This window comes from Sitophilus oryzae, unplaced genomic scaffold (assembly GCF_002938485.1).
Source record: "Sitophilus oryzae breed Bouriz unplaced genomic scaffold, Soryzae_2.0 scaffold_860_pilon_pilon, whole genome shotgun sequence".
Classification (NCBI taxonomy): Eukaryota; Metazoa; Arthropoda; class Insecta; order Coleoptera; family Curculionidae; genus Sitophilus; species Sitophilus oryzae.
Genome location: NW_022147484.1, coordinates 174,466 through 194,230, shown reverse-complemented (window position 1 = coordinate 194,230; position 19,765 = coordinate 174,466). Strand labels below are relative to the sequence as shown.

At 32.1% G+C, this 19,765-nt stretch overlaps 1 protein-coding gene across 1 annotated transcript; it reads right to left on the bottom strand.

Moving 5' to 3' along the window:
- Nucleotides 1-3,570: 3,570 nt before the first annotated feature.
- Nucleotides 3,571-8,409, bottom strand: LOC115890276. Its single transcript, XM_030910455.1, has 5 exons — nucleotides 8,402-8,409; nucleotides 8,182-8,296; nucleotides 6,513-6,557; nucleotides 3,918-3,965; nucleotides 3,571-3,846 (listed from the first exon to the last, which is right to left on the bottom strand). Exons 1-5 carry the CDS (start codon nucleotides 8,407-8,409, stop codon nucleotides 3,760-3,762), a joined length of 303 nt encoding a protein of 100 aa, XP_030766315.1. The 3' UTR covers nucleotides 3,571-3,759.
- Nucleotides 8,410-19,765: the final 11,356 nt, after the last annotated feature.

Here is a 19,765-nt window from a genome sequence, read left to right as displayed (position 1 = left end):
AATATTTAGTAAAACCCTTGTTTATATATTCTTAAAGTTGGTCAACCTCTCGACAAAATGTGCTGCCTCTGGTGAACAAATCGTAAAGCTTTAAAAGAATGAAGCATGTGATTAGGGGCGGAGTCAAAAATATCGATTATTTGCGGTATTTCCCTCAGAGTAATGTAATAATATAGCTCGGATTTTTGCGAACTATAATAGGGCTCAGCTGATTAAGAAATTTAAACAAAACTATTATTTCATTGTTGATTTTCGATTATTTTTGCTGTTATTTTAAGGATTCTAAACCGTATTTAACAAAGAAATAACAAATTTCAATATATTGGTACATTAATGCTAATTACTGGTAATTAATAATATTTAAAAAAAGTTACATACACTTACTTTATTTCGATTTGACCCAGGGCTATAAAATTTTATTTCATTCTTCGATCATTTTATTCTAAATTGAGGTTTTACGAATTTAAGATAATTTTTTTTTTGAAAACAAAACGTTTATACAATTTTTTTCTTAATTAAAAATAAAACTTGGCACTTGTTTCAATAATATTATTTGACATTTAAATAAATATTATGTACTTAATACACCATTTAAAATCTTTATTACACGAAATCTTTCTTAGCGTAAAACATGGTCAGAGCCAAGTTTGCTTTAACTTTGTACCATATGAAAAAAAAACGGCGTCCAGTTGGCAGGGAAATGACGATCGACGACATTTCCCACATAAATTTACATATAAAATAACAGCGATCTTCATTTCATAGCCATCGCTGACGCCGTTTATTTTCGATCAAGAATTATAAAAACTGAAAATATCATTATGTTTTAACTCACAAAGCCCGTTAAACCATAAAATTTTCTAGTATATTGTTTTATTAGGAGTAAAAATGACACTTTTCGTGGCGAGACTGTAGGTTTGACATACAGCCGAAGCACAAAAGTCATTTTTACTCCGAATAAAACATGCTATTTTTTTCAAACGCCACAAATAATGTTTTAAACAATTTCAAACGTTCCAAATAATATAAAAATATTTAAAACTCTAACTTGTGGGCAATTATCATGATACAAAAAAAACAAGGTATGATATTGCGCAGGTTGGTCACCACGTCACAGGTGATAAACGGCAATATTGGTCGGCAAGCTCCACGCGCCAATTTCAAATTTTCAAACAGATGACACTTAATAAATGTGTATTATGTGTCATAACTTTTCAAATGTCCAGCTCGATGATTTTACATAACTTTAGGGGTTATTTAATTCTTCCCTATTTTAGGTCTTTTTTTATTAGTGGCAATTGAACAATACGGATATTTTGTTGTATAGCATATGACGTTACAGGCGATATGCGCAAACTGAACGAAATTCGAGACGCTATCGACCATACCTTGTTTTCAAGTTTGCTTTGTACCATGAGTAATTATATATCGAGAAACTATGGTTACGGCTCGTTGAATTTGAGACTTATGTCATTTTAATAATATATTTTGATACTTTTATGTTTAGGCGTAAAGTGCTTTACTTTTATGCCTAGGCGTTAAAATGACTTTTTTATATTGTCAATCACGTCGCAAAAATTAATACTTTTGTGACGTTTGAAAAAAATATAATATTTTGAAACTAACTGGTATATCTTTCTGCCACAACAAAGTTATTATACAGTGATAAATGATAAGATCATATTGAAATACGCTACTGGGTAAAAAAAATGGCTAAATTTTATCAATAACTCCATTTCAAAAGTTATTTTCCAAAATAATTAATATTTTTCAATAATTGATTGCAATTAATATTATTTGACTAGTTTAATTTGATTAATTAATAAGACTAGATTAATTTCATTTAAAATAAATTTGATCAGATTGTTTACGTATATTCACCTACCAGAAAAGTAGAAGGAAGATTATAATGTATCTATCACAACATTTAAAAGAACTACTACAATAATTATTAGAAGAAAAACAAAAAGAAAAAAATACCCAAATACCTTCACCTTCTACTCAACTACAAAATAAATGAATATAATCTCTTACAAGAACACTACACAAACTACTTCTTGTATTCTACACTAAACAAATTATCAAACTTATTAATTAATCAAACATAAAGAAAAAAATTAACCAAATTACTCCCCTTCACCTACTACTTAACTTCAAAATAAAATATAAAAACACTACTAAATTTCTTCTGGTAGTCTACACTAAACATTATAATCAAACTTAATAAATTAATCTAATTTTACATTACAACTACAAAGAAAAAAGAAAATATTTTAAAACTACAAGAAATAAAACTTCGATACGTGCGACCAGTATAATAGATCAAGCGGACAAAGAATATAAAATATTTTAAAATGTGCATTCAGAAAGAAAAAATACCTCGAAAATTATCTAAACAAACATTTTTTTTCTTATCAGTGAAAAACATCGACCTCGTCGGCCCTTGCGGAATTTGTCGGGGTATAAATATATACATATATATATATATATATATATATATATATATATATATATATATATATATATATATATATATATTAGTTATATATATATATATATATATATATATATATATACCAGCTTTATAGCATATCTAATAGACAAAAAGTATCTGGTCGATTAGTAACCAATTGGCACAGTCCGAAAATTATCGATTTTTATTTTCTCTGTCTTTATTGGCCGCTTCAAAATTCAAAGTAACAAAAATATTTTTCTCTAGTAAAAGACTGTGAAATACGCCCCGCCATCTGGTGCTTTACATCCATAAACGTCTTAGGTTGAGCTACTTTAAAAATCCATATACAAGGGTAAAACTCTAAATATACCAAATGCGTCTCAAAAGTAACTCTTTTATTTTTTCAGTTAAATAAACGAGATTTGGTAGGTATGTTAGTAGGTATATGGACATGAATTATTGAACGACATATTCAATTGTTTTCGGTCACTTTCTGTTTCACCGGAAATGACTAAAACTTTTGATTTTTAAATGACACCCTCGATATTTTTTACTTTATTCGATCGAAAATAACACTCTAAATAGAATGACATATCTTATGTCAACTTTTAACATTTTGGTATATGGTTTATTTGCAATTATAACATGCGAATCATAACGAAAATTTGACTCGAAATACCAAGTGTGTGGTATCAAATTATTCGTAAAAAATGCTTTTTCCAAATATACTAATGTACCACCCTTATTCCATTTGAAAAAATTGAGATATGATTAAAAATACGATTTGGGCATCTTTTCACCGGCCAGGACAAGACACTAAAAATATTAGACTTATTAGAGATTTTTCAAGGATTTTTTTTCTTGATTAAAAATTAGTGTTTTTAACATAACCATGGCACTCTAGATTGAAATCTAAAATACGGTTTTTTATTAAGCAAGAATGTCAAAAGTTGACATATATGATATGTCATTCTATTCAGAATGTCATTTTCTCTCGGATAAAGTAGCAATATACTGACGGTGCCATTTAAAAATCAAAAGTTGTAGTCATTTCCGGTGAAACAGAAAGTGACCGAAAAAAATTGAATACGTCAATCAATCCTAATTTATGTGATTTGCTAACATACCAAATCTCGTTTTTTTTATCTGAAACAATAAAAAAGTTATAGGGGTGAGCCACTTTTGAGATCCACCCAATATAAACCAGTAGCAAATTTTTAACCAAGAATGACCGAAATTCTACAAAAGTTATAATAAAAATTTATAAAAATAAACTATCGTTAAAATATTATAAGAAAACAAAATTAATCTTCATCGAGTTTTCTGCATTTTCTGTCAAAATCTAAAACCAAAGGTGGCTTACATGGGAGGCTGGCCAAATTTGGATTTCCCTAAAAATAAAATTTAATCAGATTTTAATATCTCTTATCATAAAATTAATAAAGAAAAAGATATTTCTTACCCCTACTATTAGAGGAACACGATCTTCCTGTGTAATATTAAACGGGATCTAAAGAAAAATAATTATTTCAATGAAATTGGCATAATTATGAAATTAAACGAATTTCGGACTCCCATTGTATTTATTTATTTTGATTTTTGATTTAGTCTCTACAATATACTACTCACCCCATTTACAAGGTTCACGTTTGCGGCGTGGTACGTCCGCACTGTACTGAACAGGACAAACTCCAATCCACCAGAGAGAAGAACAACACTGACAACACTGGTCTCACAGGAACTCCACCGACTAAATATGGATGTTGCCGCTCTTAGCGAAACCCGCTTTGCGGATTAAGGTAGTCTCACTGAGGAGCATTACACCTTCTTTTGGAAGGGTCATCCCGCAACACACAGGAGAATTCATATGGCGTGGACATTGCGATCAAAAACGAAATCTCCCCTAAATTAACAGAAGTACCTATTGGTGTTTCCGAACGTCTCATGGTCTAAGGTACGTCTAAGGTACCCCATATCAGACAAAACTTACGTCAACATCATTAGTGCCTACGCTCCCACCATAGACGCTAAAATTGAGGATAAGGATAAATTTTACCAAGCTCTACAAAATGCTCTCCAACGAATTCCAAAGCACGAACGAATCATCTAGCTAGGTGACTTTAATGCCCGTGTTGGCAAACAACAGGAAATATGGCCTGACGGAAAACATGGGATAGGAAACGTAAATAGTAATGGTGAACGCTTATTAACAACATGCATAGAGTATAATATTTGCATCACCAATACGTGGTTCATGCTGAAGGACAAGTTTAAAGGTACCTGGAAATGTACGGTAAGATCAGGCCATTGGCACCAACCGCATCACGTAATCGTTCGAAGGACGCATCTAAAAGATGTCAGTCTCACAAACGCCAGAGTAGATGCCGAATGTGGCACTGAGCACCGACTTTTAATTTCGAAAATGAAAATCCAGTTAAAATCCAAATATCCACACTGTAAAAAGCGAAGCTTCATGACCAGTTTGAACGTACGAGGTCTAGAGAACAACGATACCGCCGACGCCCTCCGGGAAGCCATCAAAGAATCACTTCCACCGATAACTTCAATCTCACTCGTGGACGCTGAACAAGACTGAACACAACTAAGCGATGCCGCGATTCATAAAACCAGCAAAGTAGTACTGGAAAAATCCAACAAAAAGAAACAACCAGACTGGTTTAACGAAAATCAACCGCATATACAGGCTTTGTTGGAACAAAAGCATAGAGCACATCAAGCAGTCACTGCAAATCCACACAATCTAAGGCTGGTAAAGAACTTTAAAGACGCCAACAACACGCTCTGAAGAAACCTGCGCCAACTAAAGGATAACTGGTGGTCGCAAAAAGCTAGTCGGATTGAAAAGTATGCCACGCATCACGACTATCGTAAATTCTTCGAGGCTGAAAATCGGAGAAGAACAACTGTTTGATTTCGGAAAAGGCCAATATCGACTCTGAAATTCAGCACAGGATTAGCAGCGCCACAAGAGCATTCTAGAAATTAAAAGACAGGGTTTTCTACAATCATGACTTGAGCACAAAAACGAAACTTGCAGTGTACCGAGCAATAATAATTTCCACCATGTTATATGGAAGCGAAACCTGGGTACCGATGCCGTACTGCCGACACATGAACGCATTAAACAAGTTGCAACAGAGACAACGTAGACAATTCTTAAGAATAAAATGGTCATCATGTCACAAACGTATCGGTCCTTGAATAAGTTAACTGCGAGAGTATTGAAGTCATGATTACAAAGTCCCGTTTAAGATGGGCTGTATGCAGAATGCAAGAAAACTGCATACCAAAATCTCTGCTTTACGGTGAGCTTGTAGACGGTAAGAGGAGGCTGGGTGGACAACTCAAAATATACAAGGATATTTTCCACGAAAACTTAAAGTGAATTAACAAGCAAAATGAGTGGGAAGAAGCAGCTCACAATAGAACGGAATGGAGAAGAATTGTAAAGTCAGTTAACAGCGACAACCAAAAAGTAAAGAGGCATCAAAGCAATGAGATTTTTGAATGTCTGGAGTGCGGTAGACAACTAACATCACGTATCGGGTCACAGAAAAGCTCATGAAAGAAAACGCCTTGCGAATTACCCGTCTGCAATTACCCGTCAGCGAGTAATGGCAGTATGTATGTATGTAATGAGTCAATTTTATAATCTGAAATCATTTTATCTAGGGATTTCTCAAAATAACCATGCTGAAACAAATCCGTTTTAATATTATTTGTAATATAAACAAAATAAATAAAGTTAATGGAAGTCCGAATTTTTTTTAGTTTCAATACTGAATCTGAAAATTGTATAGCATAGTCACAAATTACCTAAAAAACTTAAAATAAGTTTAACTCAAGTCGCTGTCTACCATATTCAAAAAAATATTAAAAATAAAACAATATACATAATACCACATAACACCCTTTATATACAAGGATAGGAGTTTACTTAAATATTGTATAAAAATTTCATGATATTAAATATCTATTAGATATCTTAATAAATAAATCTACCTATTATTTCTTTTAGTTGTATTATTTTACTTACCACCATTTCTCTAAGTTGGTCTTGTGATGTAATATTATCAGATAACTAGAAATAAAATTATACATAAATTATTTTAAAGCAACTTTAAAATATCTATGTTTTATAATGTATATTCTTGATTTAATAGCAATCACTTGAAGAATTTCAAATACTAAATGCACTTCTGAACAATTAACTTAATGTTTATGTTAATCAATGTTTCATTATACAAAAGATCTTCAAAATATATAATTTTAACTCATCAGGAAATAAGTATTTAGTTGAATTTTTATAATAAATATGTCAAGAATATTATTAAGCTCTTAGATAACTCTATTAATATATTATTATAAATAAAATATTTTATATAATAACTAGCGTGTACCAGCGACTTCGTTCGCGTCGAATTAATCATTTGTAATGGTGATGATAAAGCAAAGTAAAAATTTCCATTAACATACAAACTGGATAAAATTTTCTCACATTTATGTCAGCATAAGAAAAAACAATATGGCGATATTATTATACATATAACTTGGTAATATTTGAGGGGTAGTTTCATCTCGTTAGAATTTGACTTTCGAAAAATTCGTTTGCCAAAAAATAAGCTTTTTACGTCAAGCAGTTTAAGCAGAATCGTGGTTAAGAAATTACCCAACTTTTTGGAACAACCTGTATGATTTTTTTTTAAAAATTTCAAAATATGCAAAAAAAAACAAATAAATTATGCTTGTCCGAGCGTTTTCCCGAAAGACCAACCGTTTTTTAAATAACAAATATTGTAATATTTGAGGGGCGTTTTTACCCCCTTGGAATTTGAGATTCGAGAAACTCCTCCTTATCGAACCTCTACACCCCACAGTCAATCCGTTTGCCAAAAAGCAGCTTTAAACGTCAAGCAGTTTAAGCAGAATCGTGATTACTCAATGGTCATATTTTATGAAACACCCTGTATAAATTTATAAAAAATCTTAAAATATGTAAAACAACAAAATAAAATATACGGGTTTAATAGTTTTTCCGAAAAACTCACCGGTTTTTAAATAAAAAATATTTTAATATTTGAGGGATAGTTTCACCCCCTTAGAATTCGAGTTTCGAAAAATCCCTTCTTATCGAACCTCTACACCCTAAAGTAAATCTGTTTTCCAAAAATCAGCTTTTTACGTTAAGCGTTTTAAGCAGGATCGTGATTAATCAATGACCAGATTTTTCGAAACATCCTGTATACATTTTTAAAAAATCTTAAAATATGTATAAAAACAAAATAAAATATACGTGTTTAAGCGTTTTCTCGGAAACTTGACCGTTTTTTAAATAAAAAATATTGTAATATTTTAGTGGTGGTTTCACCCTCTTGGAACTGGAATTTCGAAGAATCCCTTCTTATCGAACCTCTACACCCTAGAATCAACCTGTATGCCAAAATTGAGCTTCTTACGTTGAGTGGTTTGAGCAGGATCGTGATTAATTGGTATGTCAGTCACCAGTCACTTAAGGATTTTATATATTAGTATAGATATGAATTCATAGATCAATACCAATTTGTAATCAAAGTGTTGGAAAAATTGTATAGACATCAACATAACTGAAATATATGTATTTAACCAACAAGAATATTGTAAAATGTTTAACTAGTTAATAAAGTATATTTAAATACTAATAAAATATTTATTAAACAAAAACTTACTATGAAAAAGGTTATATTTCCTACAATTCCTTCTTTTTGTTCCTCAGATACTGGATAACCATATGTGTTATTAATTATCACTAGTATGCTTATCAATATAAAATTGTATCTCTCACTGCCATTTTATTAAATTTTACAAGCAAATAGTACGGAAATATCTTATAGATTAGTTACAGTCTGTGTATAATATTATTATGATAATTTTAACATATTATTAAACCTGATCATATACCCGGTATGAATAGAAAATAGTTCTATAGAATTTAAAATGTTTTTCCTGTTATTAAATAATTTAAATTTTAAATTTTGTAATTGTTTTCTTAAAGTTCATTAAGAGTGCATAAGAAAAGGAATATATGTAGTATTGAATTATACATATATATATATATACAAATATATTCGGTATAGGTGTATTAAAAAAAAACTTTTTACAATTAACTAAAATTAATATTATATAAATATACAGGGTGGTCCGAACTGTATTCCGAAACTTAAAGTAAAAAAGTAAAAAGTTCGTATAAATATATGTCCTAAAATGCTTAGTTTCGAGATAGAGTGTAGACGTTTCATTTTTATTTAGGTTTTTCCACATAATTTCTGAAGTAACGTCAATATTTGGATGATGTGTTTTAACTGTTTTGAAGAGTAATAACTTTTCGTCCATACCTGTATAAAACTACTGAGTGAAAAAATTTAAATTTTCATGACTTTTCACGTAAAAAATGTCTCTTGGTAACCGTTCTCAATATATTTAGAATGGAAATAGTCAATACATGTAATTATTGACAAAAAAATAAACACGTTGAGTAGATAATTTTTTGACTGAAATGAAAAATTTGGGAAATGTTTATTTTTTTAAATTAATAATAATTTTTTCTGCAAAAAATGATAAAACAGTTTCTGTTGAACTTTTGTCACAAAAACATTCCAAATTTATGATTTCAGTCTAATAAATATTTAGTCAACATGTTTACCCATATAACACACAATATCCGCAGGATATTCATAGAATGTCGGAATGTCCCATTATAAGATCATCTTATAAAGTCATCTATAGGATATACTCCAGACATCCTGAAATCCTGTAGATGTCTCAGAATAGAATATCCTATGGATATCTCTGTCGTATATCTAATGTACATCCAGCTGAGATATCCAAACGTGCTCATGATAATAAAATATCCTAACAATATCGTCTAGATATTTAGGAAAAATAAATAATGTACTACTTTTTATATTACATAAAATGCAATAAACCATACAGATAGATATAGATTACGTCAAGGCAACAAAATATCCTGTTGGTATCTTCTGGATAATCTGGATATTTATGAGCTTGGCCACTCCCAGTAATAGAGAGAATTTAAAACGCCCGCCCAAAAAAATTCTCACAATCCATCTCGACAGTTGTTTGATTTTGCATCGTGTGTTATTCAGTTCTTTGATTTAGTGAAATTCGAGGTGAATTCGGTCGTTTGTCGATATTGAATGGGCTTAAAAATGACTGAAACTAACAAAACTGGTTGAGTTTGACTTAGTTTTTTTCTTATACTCATAGTTCTAGCCTTGTTCTAGCAGAAATTCTATCCTAACCTCAACTAATGTCGAAAAACGACGAACGACTCAAGGTCTCACAATGAAAAATTTGTGACAAAATTATAGGTGAAAATTTGTTGAAAAGCGCTTGTTCTTTATCCCTAAACCCATTTTCGTGTTTGATCTATTCAAACAGAAATCCTATTTTTGTGTTTAAATTGTGAGTTTATGGAATGTGTGGTGTTAGAAATTATACCTGTATCCTGTGTGCTAACTTTGATGTAAACTGTTGCTGCTAGACATAAACTGCTAGACTCCATAAAGGGTAGTATAAGCTTTTTTCGGGTTCTTGTTATTACCGATTCTGAACCGTCCTAGAACTCGGCAGCGCATGCGCAAATGAAATAATGTCTTCATATTTCCTTCTGCGCATACGCATCACAGTTCTGGGACGGTTCAGAATCGGTAATAACAAGAACCCGAACAAAGCTATAATCTGGTATACCATACGATCGAAAAAAACGGCGTCAGAGGTGGCTTGGAAATGAAGATTGCTGTTATTTTGTATGTAAAATTATATGGGGAATGGCATCGATCGTAATTTTCAAGCCAATTGAACGCCGTTTTTTTTTTTCAATGGTACAGTATAAATTGGAAGCTCTTAACTCATACAAATAAACTTCTAAATTTTGATGCAAAATTCATTGACATAATATGTAGGTATATTTTAGAGCTGTTAATAAAAATATCCAATGAATAACGTCAAAATGTGACTAAATAAAACCCTTAACAAGGATAAAACTAAATCGCGAACGTTTTTACTATAAACTATGAAGAGTATTGTCAATAACAGTCCTCATATAATGTCCTAAAAATATTCTATAATGCTCCCAACATGTATTATCCTATAAATAACGTAAATAATCGTAAAAGGCTTGCCTAGGGATGTCTTGAAGATGACTCTTTTGTCCCATCTGGATATCCCATAAATATCCTCCTCTGGTTTTTGGATATCCCTATAATATTTACTATATCCTTGGTGGATATCCTCAAGATATCTATAGAATTGTGTTGTGTTATATGGATAGTGTATGTCAATGATGACAGGTATTGATAATTTCGATTCCAAATATCTGGAGAACCAGACTTTTACTAAGAGACCTTTTTTACATGAAAAGCTTCGTAAATTTATATTTTTTTATTCAGTAGTTTTATACAGGTACTGACGAATAGTTATTATTACTCTTCAAACCAGTTAAAAATTATGTTGGTGGCGCCCTCTACAAGTAGGAGTCATATTAAGACCATCTAATTTTCCATGTCAAAAAACTCCCAAACACAAATTTTCATTGAAATATTGACGTTATTTTAGAAATTATGTATTTGGAAAAAATCGAAATAAAAATGAAACTACTTACTACACCCTGTATCTCCGAAACTAAGCATTTTAGAACATACATTTATACAAACTTTTTTACTTATTTTTATTTTCTGAATATGATGTCGAAGTTTCCGGAATACAGTTCGGACCACTTTATATATGACTATGTAATACCAATAAAATATTTGAAAAAAAATTAATCTATACGTTTTCTGCATTTTCCGTCAAGTCCTAAAACCAGAGATGGCCTACACGGGGGGTTGGCCAAGTTCGGATCCGCCTAGAGACAAACAATTTCATGTGATTTAAATAGCTATTATCTTAATAAATATATATACACGTTTATTTTACCTCTATTACTGTCCTTATCCTTATTGTCTTATGTTGTTCTCCTGATCTAAAATTATCAGGTACCTAGAGAGAAAAAAAATATTATAAATATTTTCGAGCCACCGGATTTTTTTCTGTATTTGCGTCCCTTTTATTGCCGTAACCATAGAGTAAAGCCGTAACTATGGTAATATCTGAGATTAAGGAATTATACCGTGGGAAAATTGGCGGTGAAAAGGCAGTTCTAAAAAGTTTTCGAAAAATATACAGGGAAATTAAAAGAAAATGCAGGATTTTCAATATCATTTTTAAGGGATAAAAACCCCTAGACGTGTTGCTGGGGTCGAAATATACCACCACCGAAAATATTTGCACTTATTTAAGACTCATCTTGTATAAGGCTATAACTGAATGGTATTCGTATCCAAATGCATGAAATTTACATAAATTAAGCCACACATCTTATGATAAATAGCAGCAGTTTCAAACTAGTGATGGGATCACTCGAGCGAAAATTCGCTCGAGTACTCGATTATTGAAATAACCATACATACTCGATAAAAAGCCGAGCGAATTTTCTACATACATTGCAGGTAGCAAATTTATACGTTTTCCGTTGCGTATCTGTGTGACAAAATTTTACGACCTACATCGACAATGCTTTGAAATAAACTAAATCAAGCGAATTAAGCCGGGACCCCATTAGGTAATACGCCACGCCACGCCACCCCACGTCATAAAGATATATGCGTATCTTTTTCCATTTAATTACATGTATTAAATCATTGTATTAACGTATACACTAGGCAACACGCCACACCACGCCATCACACCTGTGATGGGTGATATGTCTGTCCCAGATATCATGTGTACACTCTTTCCTACGTCGCAAAACGTGGGCTCATGTGGGATAGCGTGGCGTCGCATGTAGCCTAATGGGGGCTAATCCCGGTATTACTCGTCGCTTGCTACTTGCCATTCATCACCGAAAGAATATGTGCTCTGCGCACGCAACTTACTGCTTGGCGTTACCAGTTACGAGTACAACAAACGACGCGCGACGGGCAAAAAACTGTATTTTTAAGTACGAGCGATATTTCGCTCGAGCGTTCGCTCGATTATTGAAATCGTTTGAAACTCGAATACTCGATTATTGAAATTAATCGGTTTTTTCCATCACTATATAAAGCTGCTAGTAGTGATAATTAAAAATATGAATAAAAACACAATCAAATTTAAAATTTTTATTTCTAATACAAGTGAAGAAATAGCAAACAAAATATACTAAGTCAATCTAGTAATCTGACGATACTATATTTTCGTGTTTAAATAGTAACGATTTTACTTTCCAAAAAGTTTAAGAACATTTAAAGAAGAATTCTTCATATTGAAGAAGATTCGTTGTGTCTCTGAAAGTATAAATAAATATAAAGTTTTACGCGTCGTATTTGTCAAATTTGAAATTTTAGAATTCGAAAATTGTAAACTGGATGAGTCGCTTAAAATGATTCTGGAAGATTTCATTCTTAAATACACTGAAAGTATAAATAAATATAAAGTTTTACGTATATTAAATCGAGATTTAAAATATATAGAATATATATATATATATATATATATATATATATATATATATATATATATATATATATATATATATATATATATATATATATATATATATATATATATATATATATATATATATATATATTTGTGAAATTAGCTTAAATATGTCTACCGGAAGTTGCTAAAATATGTGGAAGTTTCGATTTAAAAAAAATCAAGATAGAGTTGTATCTATCAAAATTGACGTTTCAAAAAATTTTCAGATGAAATCGGCATCCTCGAAAAAAAATACATTAAAATATCTTTTTACTATCTTAAAATAGGAAACAGGAAAATTTTAAATTGGGTGAGACACTTAAAATGATTCTGGAACATTTGGTTTTTAAATGCACTGTATATCGAAAACTGTAAGCGCAAAGTATATCTACTAAACTATATATTTTTGAAATTAGCTAAAACATGTCTACCGGAAGATGCTAAAATATATGGGGGTTTCCATTTAAAAACAAATCAAGATGGCGTCGTATCTGTCAAAATTAACGTTTTAAAATTTTTTAAACTATCTTTAAATACGAAACAGAAAAATTATAAATTGAGTGAGACACTTAAAATGATGTCCCTGTATACCAAAATTATTCAAATATATTTGAGCCATAAGGGTATTATAAAATTTGTATCTATTGTAATTATGTTTAAATAAAATTCTAACAAAATTGTTTAGTTAAATATTAACTTACTACGAAGAAGGTGAAATTTCCTATGGTTTCTTCTTTTTGTTCCTCAGATGCTGCATAACTAGATATGTAATGAATTGTCACTAGTAAGCTTATCAATAAAAGAGTGTATCTTACACAAACCATTTTATTAAATATTACAAAGGCAAATAATAAAGAAACATTATCCACTGCAGCTTTTATAATTATGATAAGTTTAACATATTATTAAACTTAAATATTGATGATGTATTTGGTGTGAGTATGAAGTGGAGCTGAAAATGTTTTCCTGGTATACATTTACTAAATAATTTAAATTTTAAATTTGTACAATTGATTTTTTGAAATATATTAGAGTTTTTTAAAACAATAGAAATATGTAGAATTGAATAATTTTACATCTTCTTTAAACAAATAATACACAAATCCCTAATTTTTTTCTCTTTTTAATTATTAGGTATAATAAAAGTCTCCAAAATAAATAAAAATTGTTACACTGTAAAAAAAAAATTATGCGTATACAAAATAACGTCAATACTGCTACTTATGAAATATTATTAATTACCTACAGGTTGTTAATTTGTTTATTTTTCGCGGCAAGAGCTTTATGGTTGAAATATGGCAACCTCGGCCCGCTCGTCGATAGACGACGCGACGGGAGATCGGGAAAGTTAGCAACCCATTGAAAGCAGGAATTATAAAATACGATCCTGCTTGGGCTGCTACAATCATGCTTTATCCTGCTTCAAATCCCAACCCAGCCACACCTACCAATTTTGAGCTATAGTTACTTTTATTTTCGTTGCTGACTTCCCAGTTGGCAACACATGAGAAGCAGGATCGCCAAAACTGGTTCCTGCTTGCGCTGCTATACCCGTGTTGCATCCTGCTCTAAATTTCATCCTAGCAACACTTGCTGTTTTTAAGATACAGCAAGTTTAAGTCTGATTGGTGACGTCACACATAGCAACACAATAAAAGCAGGATGGCTGAAACTAGTTCGAATATTAAAAGAAAGAGATTTGGCACTTTTGACATATAAACGCAACAAAACTGATGTAAACTGGAGAAAATACACGAGCATGAGGAATTTTGCATTAAGTTCCATACGCCGGGAAAAGAAAGCTTATTACTCATTTTTATTTAAACATGAGAACGCGTCTCGCTTTTATTTTTTGATTACTGTATATCCGGAATTGGGGAATTGGAGTTGTCCGCTAGGGCACGAACACAAAATAACACAAATCACACTTGTGAGAACTATGAATTCAAATTCATTGTAGAAAACTGGAAAATTTGAGGTTATGGTTGGCAGGTACGTTAAGGCGATTTCGCATGTCACACTAAAAACTCTAAAGTTACATCTGAGAACACTGAACCTGCCTTATCTTGTTCAACTGTTCGGAATAATTATTTATGGCTTGGAAGCTTATACATATTTTAGGCAAATAAAGCAAAAAAATAGCAGCCCAAGCTGAAACTTATCAAGTAAAAAAAAATCATTTCTATAATCTTATCGATTCGTTCTATTTTAAAAACGACAGGAGTGGCTGGTATGGGGTTTGAAGCAGGATAAGGCAGGATTGTAGCAGCCAAAGCAGGAACTTGTTTCAGCCATCCTGCTTTTATTGTGCTGCTAAGGTAAACGTACCTATTAACGGCACCTTAAGCACCTTGCGTACCAGAAGCACCATTTAAATTAATTTAGTAAATATAATACCGGAAGATCCCACATTCTAATTGTTAATTTGGCTGATTAAATGTATCGTACTACGAAAAAACAATTTATTTAAACCTAAAGAGAACACATAAAATTTACAAACGTATTTAAATACAAAATATGCTGTGCTTGTATTATCGGCATACTAAAATGAATTAATGTTCTTATTTTCGGCCCACATAAGATCCGTTTATCGGCACAGAAATGAATGATTTGAATCTTATTAACTAAATACTAATATTAGGTACCTATTCAGTCTTTATGGTCATTTTTAACTACGGTATATCAGGGATATTTGTCATTTTTTGACAAATATCCCTGATTGAAGTGTTGTTTCCAACATAGGCGCGAAAAGGTATTTGGTAATCTTTTGACACTCATTTTCTTTTCTCCATCGGTGCACGCTTTTTTCCATTCAAGTTTTAATGGTCGAAAAACTGTTACATCCAATGGTTGTAGAATATGTGTTGAGTTTGGGCAAAGAGCTATAAAAACAATATTATTTTTATGTCCGTCCAAAAACAAAATAAAGGGGAACTGAACTTTTTGGGCGACTAGCCAAGGATGAAATATATTTGCAATGTACTTAAAAAATGTTACACCAGTCATCTATCCATTTTCTGACTTTCCGATATCTCAATGTTCGGGTACTTTTTCGGCAACTGATTTGGGAACTCTTTTGTAATTAAAAACGATCATTGGTGGTAAAATTTGACCGGAGACACTACAAGTTACCAAAGTCGTTAGACACTCCTTCTCATTATTACTTACAAATGAGTAAACTGCTCTATCATCCTTTCTAACTAAAACTTTGTCTCCTGTCCTCTGTTCTAACTAAAACTTTGGGACTGAGGAAAAAATCCGTTTCGTCGCAATTAAATACGCGACCAGGGTCATCAGTTATACGAAGATAGTTTGACTCCTCTAAGAAGGCCCCTACTTCTATGAACCACTGACGAATGCGATTTTCTCTAAGGCTATATCTTGCAGAAATCTTTGGAGCCAGTTCTTGATGCCTTCTAAGAAACAATTCGTACCATTTACGTCCAGGCCTATTGTCTGTGAAATTATTCGGCCTATTCAGTTCTTTAACCAATAGCTGAACACTATCTAACAACACTGTTTTTGTTGCAGGTAATCCACAGGCGAGTCCACAGGCTGCAATCCGAAATAGCCATACTACCAATACAATTTTCTTCTTCTCTTGTTAGTATGGTTTCTGGTCCACATTTCTTCTCTAAAGCCGTTCGCCTTTAACTTTGTCTTGTAGGGTCGACCTGGGTACTAATAACTTACTAGCTGCTTTAAATGGCATTCCAGATCGAATGGCGTTAACAGCTTTATTTAGGTCTTCCACAGAATAGAGAATCGGTTTTTTCTTTTCCATTGTCGTGAATTTTAAATCTAAAAAAAAATAGATTTCTAATTATCGGCACGTGAGTGTATGTATTATCGGCACTACTATTATGTCACAGTTAGGTTTAATTCCAATAAAAAAGGGGTGCCGAAAATTGTTGTAAAATCTCGTGGCTTTATATTCCATGGAATGACCAAACACTTATTTTGGTACCTTAAGGGCTAAAGACAAAATCAACCTAAATACAGTTCAATGCGTATAACCAATTATCGGCATTATCTGCCGAAAATTGGATCATTCACTAATATGTATGTACCCATTATCGGCACCCATTAAATACTCATAAAAGCTACAGAAAAGCAGTTTTTGACAAGCAATTAATAAAAATAATACATCCTAACTATATGAGACCCAATTAAACGTTTATAATAAACATTATTCAGAAATTATAACACAATATAGCTTACCTGTTTCTTAACACGTACACCAAGAATCGCTTTATACAAGAGTTTAACGCGAACCGACCAGTATATTTTTGATAGTGACAATTACCGATTTTGACAGACAGTTGTTCGATTGTGAAGACGCGTAGATAAAGGTTCGCTGAAGTCTTGAAATACTTTTGTTTAATAATCTTGCCATAGATATCTTATTTTTTGAGATTATGTAGAATTAGTACCGATAACTGGGGTGGTGCTGATAATAGGTACGTTTACCTTATATGTGACGTCCCCAATCAGACTTAAACTTGCTGTATCTTAAAAACAGCAAGTGTTGTTGGGGCGAAATTCGCAGCAGGATGCAACAGGGGTATAGCAACGCAAACAGGAACCAGTTTTGGCGATCGTGCTTCCCATGTGTTGCCAACTGAGAAATCAGCAACCAAAATAGAAGTAACTATAGCTCAAAATAGGTAGGTGTTGCTGGGTTGGGATTTGAAGTAGGATAAAGCAGGATTGTAGCAGCCCAAGCAGGATCGTATTTTATAATTCCTGCTTTCAATGAGTTGTTAACTTCCCTCACCTCGCGACGGGACGAGTCGGCAGGAAACCCTATATAAGTGCATGCGTCCTCAATAGGCAGTGTTGTCCATTCTGTTCCCCTATAAGTAACTGTCCAGTTAACAACCTGTATACCCTGGTAGAGAAAATATTTATTCATTTATATATTTACCCAAAAGAGACTTCGAATACTAAAAGTTAGTTTAGTCATCAAAATACTTGAAATACATACTTAAATTTATTTAACATACATTTCAGATAGTTACAAAATGAATACTCAAAAATACTACAATTTAAAATATCAAATATAAAATACTAATAAAATAAAATTAATGTTGGGTTCTACACGATCCATCTAATCCTGCGCCAAACGAACACCGTATACTAGTTAAGGATCCAAATCCCTAAAAAATAAATGTTATATTTAGATAGTTATTGTCATAATTAAATTTAATAAATATATCATTGCCTTACCCCTCCTTTTTTTAGACGAAGTATTGAAGACACTTCTGAAAACTGAATTAGAAAAAAATAATTTTACTATTGATAAATTAATTTAATCATTACATAAAAACATATATCAAAATGATTACGCACCATTAAAAAAAATTGTGTTTGCATTATGTGCGCATATTTGAAGTGAAACTTCTTAACTTTTAAATTGAAGAATCTGAATGACATGTTTGAAAAAGTGTTGTTTGGAACGTTGAAAATGTAATAAATTAAAAATTAATGAATAATTTTATTCACTTTCAATAAATTTGTATTAAAATGTTCATCTGTCCATCTGAGGACTCCATTTGGGTACCTCTATCCACGTGCCGAGTTTAATTGCAATCCAGCCAAAATTAAGAAAAATCCAAGTGATTTCGTTCATTTAAAGGCATCGGTTCGAAACGTTGAGGGCAATTGGTCCAATTAAGCCAAAATCGACACACATTTTTCTCAATATCAAATCCTTAGTCCCACCCTGATGAAGATTTAAACGAAACGTCAGCGTCGTACCTAACTTTGCAGGGTGGTAACGTGTGCACCGTCGCTCACATAGCCTACCCAACAAATTTGGTCGCGATCGGACGACATGAAATTTTGACGTTTCTTACGTCAAAAATAACTGTCACAGTGACACATGTCGTACACGGTGAAGCTGGCCTTGGTCCAATCTATTGACATACCAAATTTCATTTAAATCGGACGATTTTTTCTTGACGGTCCTACACGATGCGTCCAACGTTGGAACGAACATTCGAACCAATATTTGACACAGTTGTCGACAATATTACAATTGGCGAATGTGTCTCCTAAACGCGATACTTCGAACGTTGGTTTCTACGTTGGATGCAAACCTGGCGCTACATTTGAGAAATTAACTCAGTGTCGTACGTACTCTTGACTTGAGCAATCAAATCTATGTTATTTTAAATCCAACCCTGTGTATATTATTTAAAAAAATCAAAATACTAGGTAATTATTAATTAAATTAACACTGTAACGTTTTTAGTTCGTTAGATGTCTTTTTTATATATAATATATGATGTCTGGCCTATCATCACCGGATTCCCTCTCGTTCAGGCCGGATAGTTTATTTGACGCGTAATTTTTACGTTCCCTAGTCACCAACCCTGTTATCGTTCGACACAACCCTGTTATCGCTCTGAGGAGGCGCTGTCAACATCGCTTCTGTCAACCCTCTCCGTGCTTAACCTCACTTTGTTTTGACGCGCTCTGTTGTATCCCAGCTTTTGGTAATGGTGATTATTTAAGTCTTGCTGTATAATTTGAATCAGCTGCTATTTCGAGGCTACAGGTAAAGATGAGTTTTTACCTTTTATAGATTCGATATTATTATTGAATATTTTTAGGGTAGAGTTACGGATGTCCCAACTTGTATTTGTGTTTTGCTGGCACGTTGACGTCCCTTTTCTTTTGTCCTCCAGAATGTCACATGGAAGAAAGGACATGTTGTTTATTATTTAT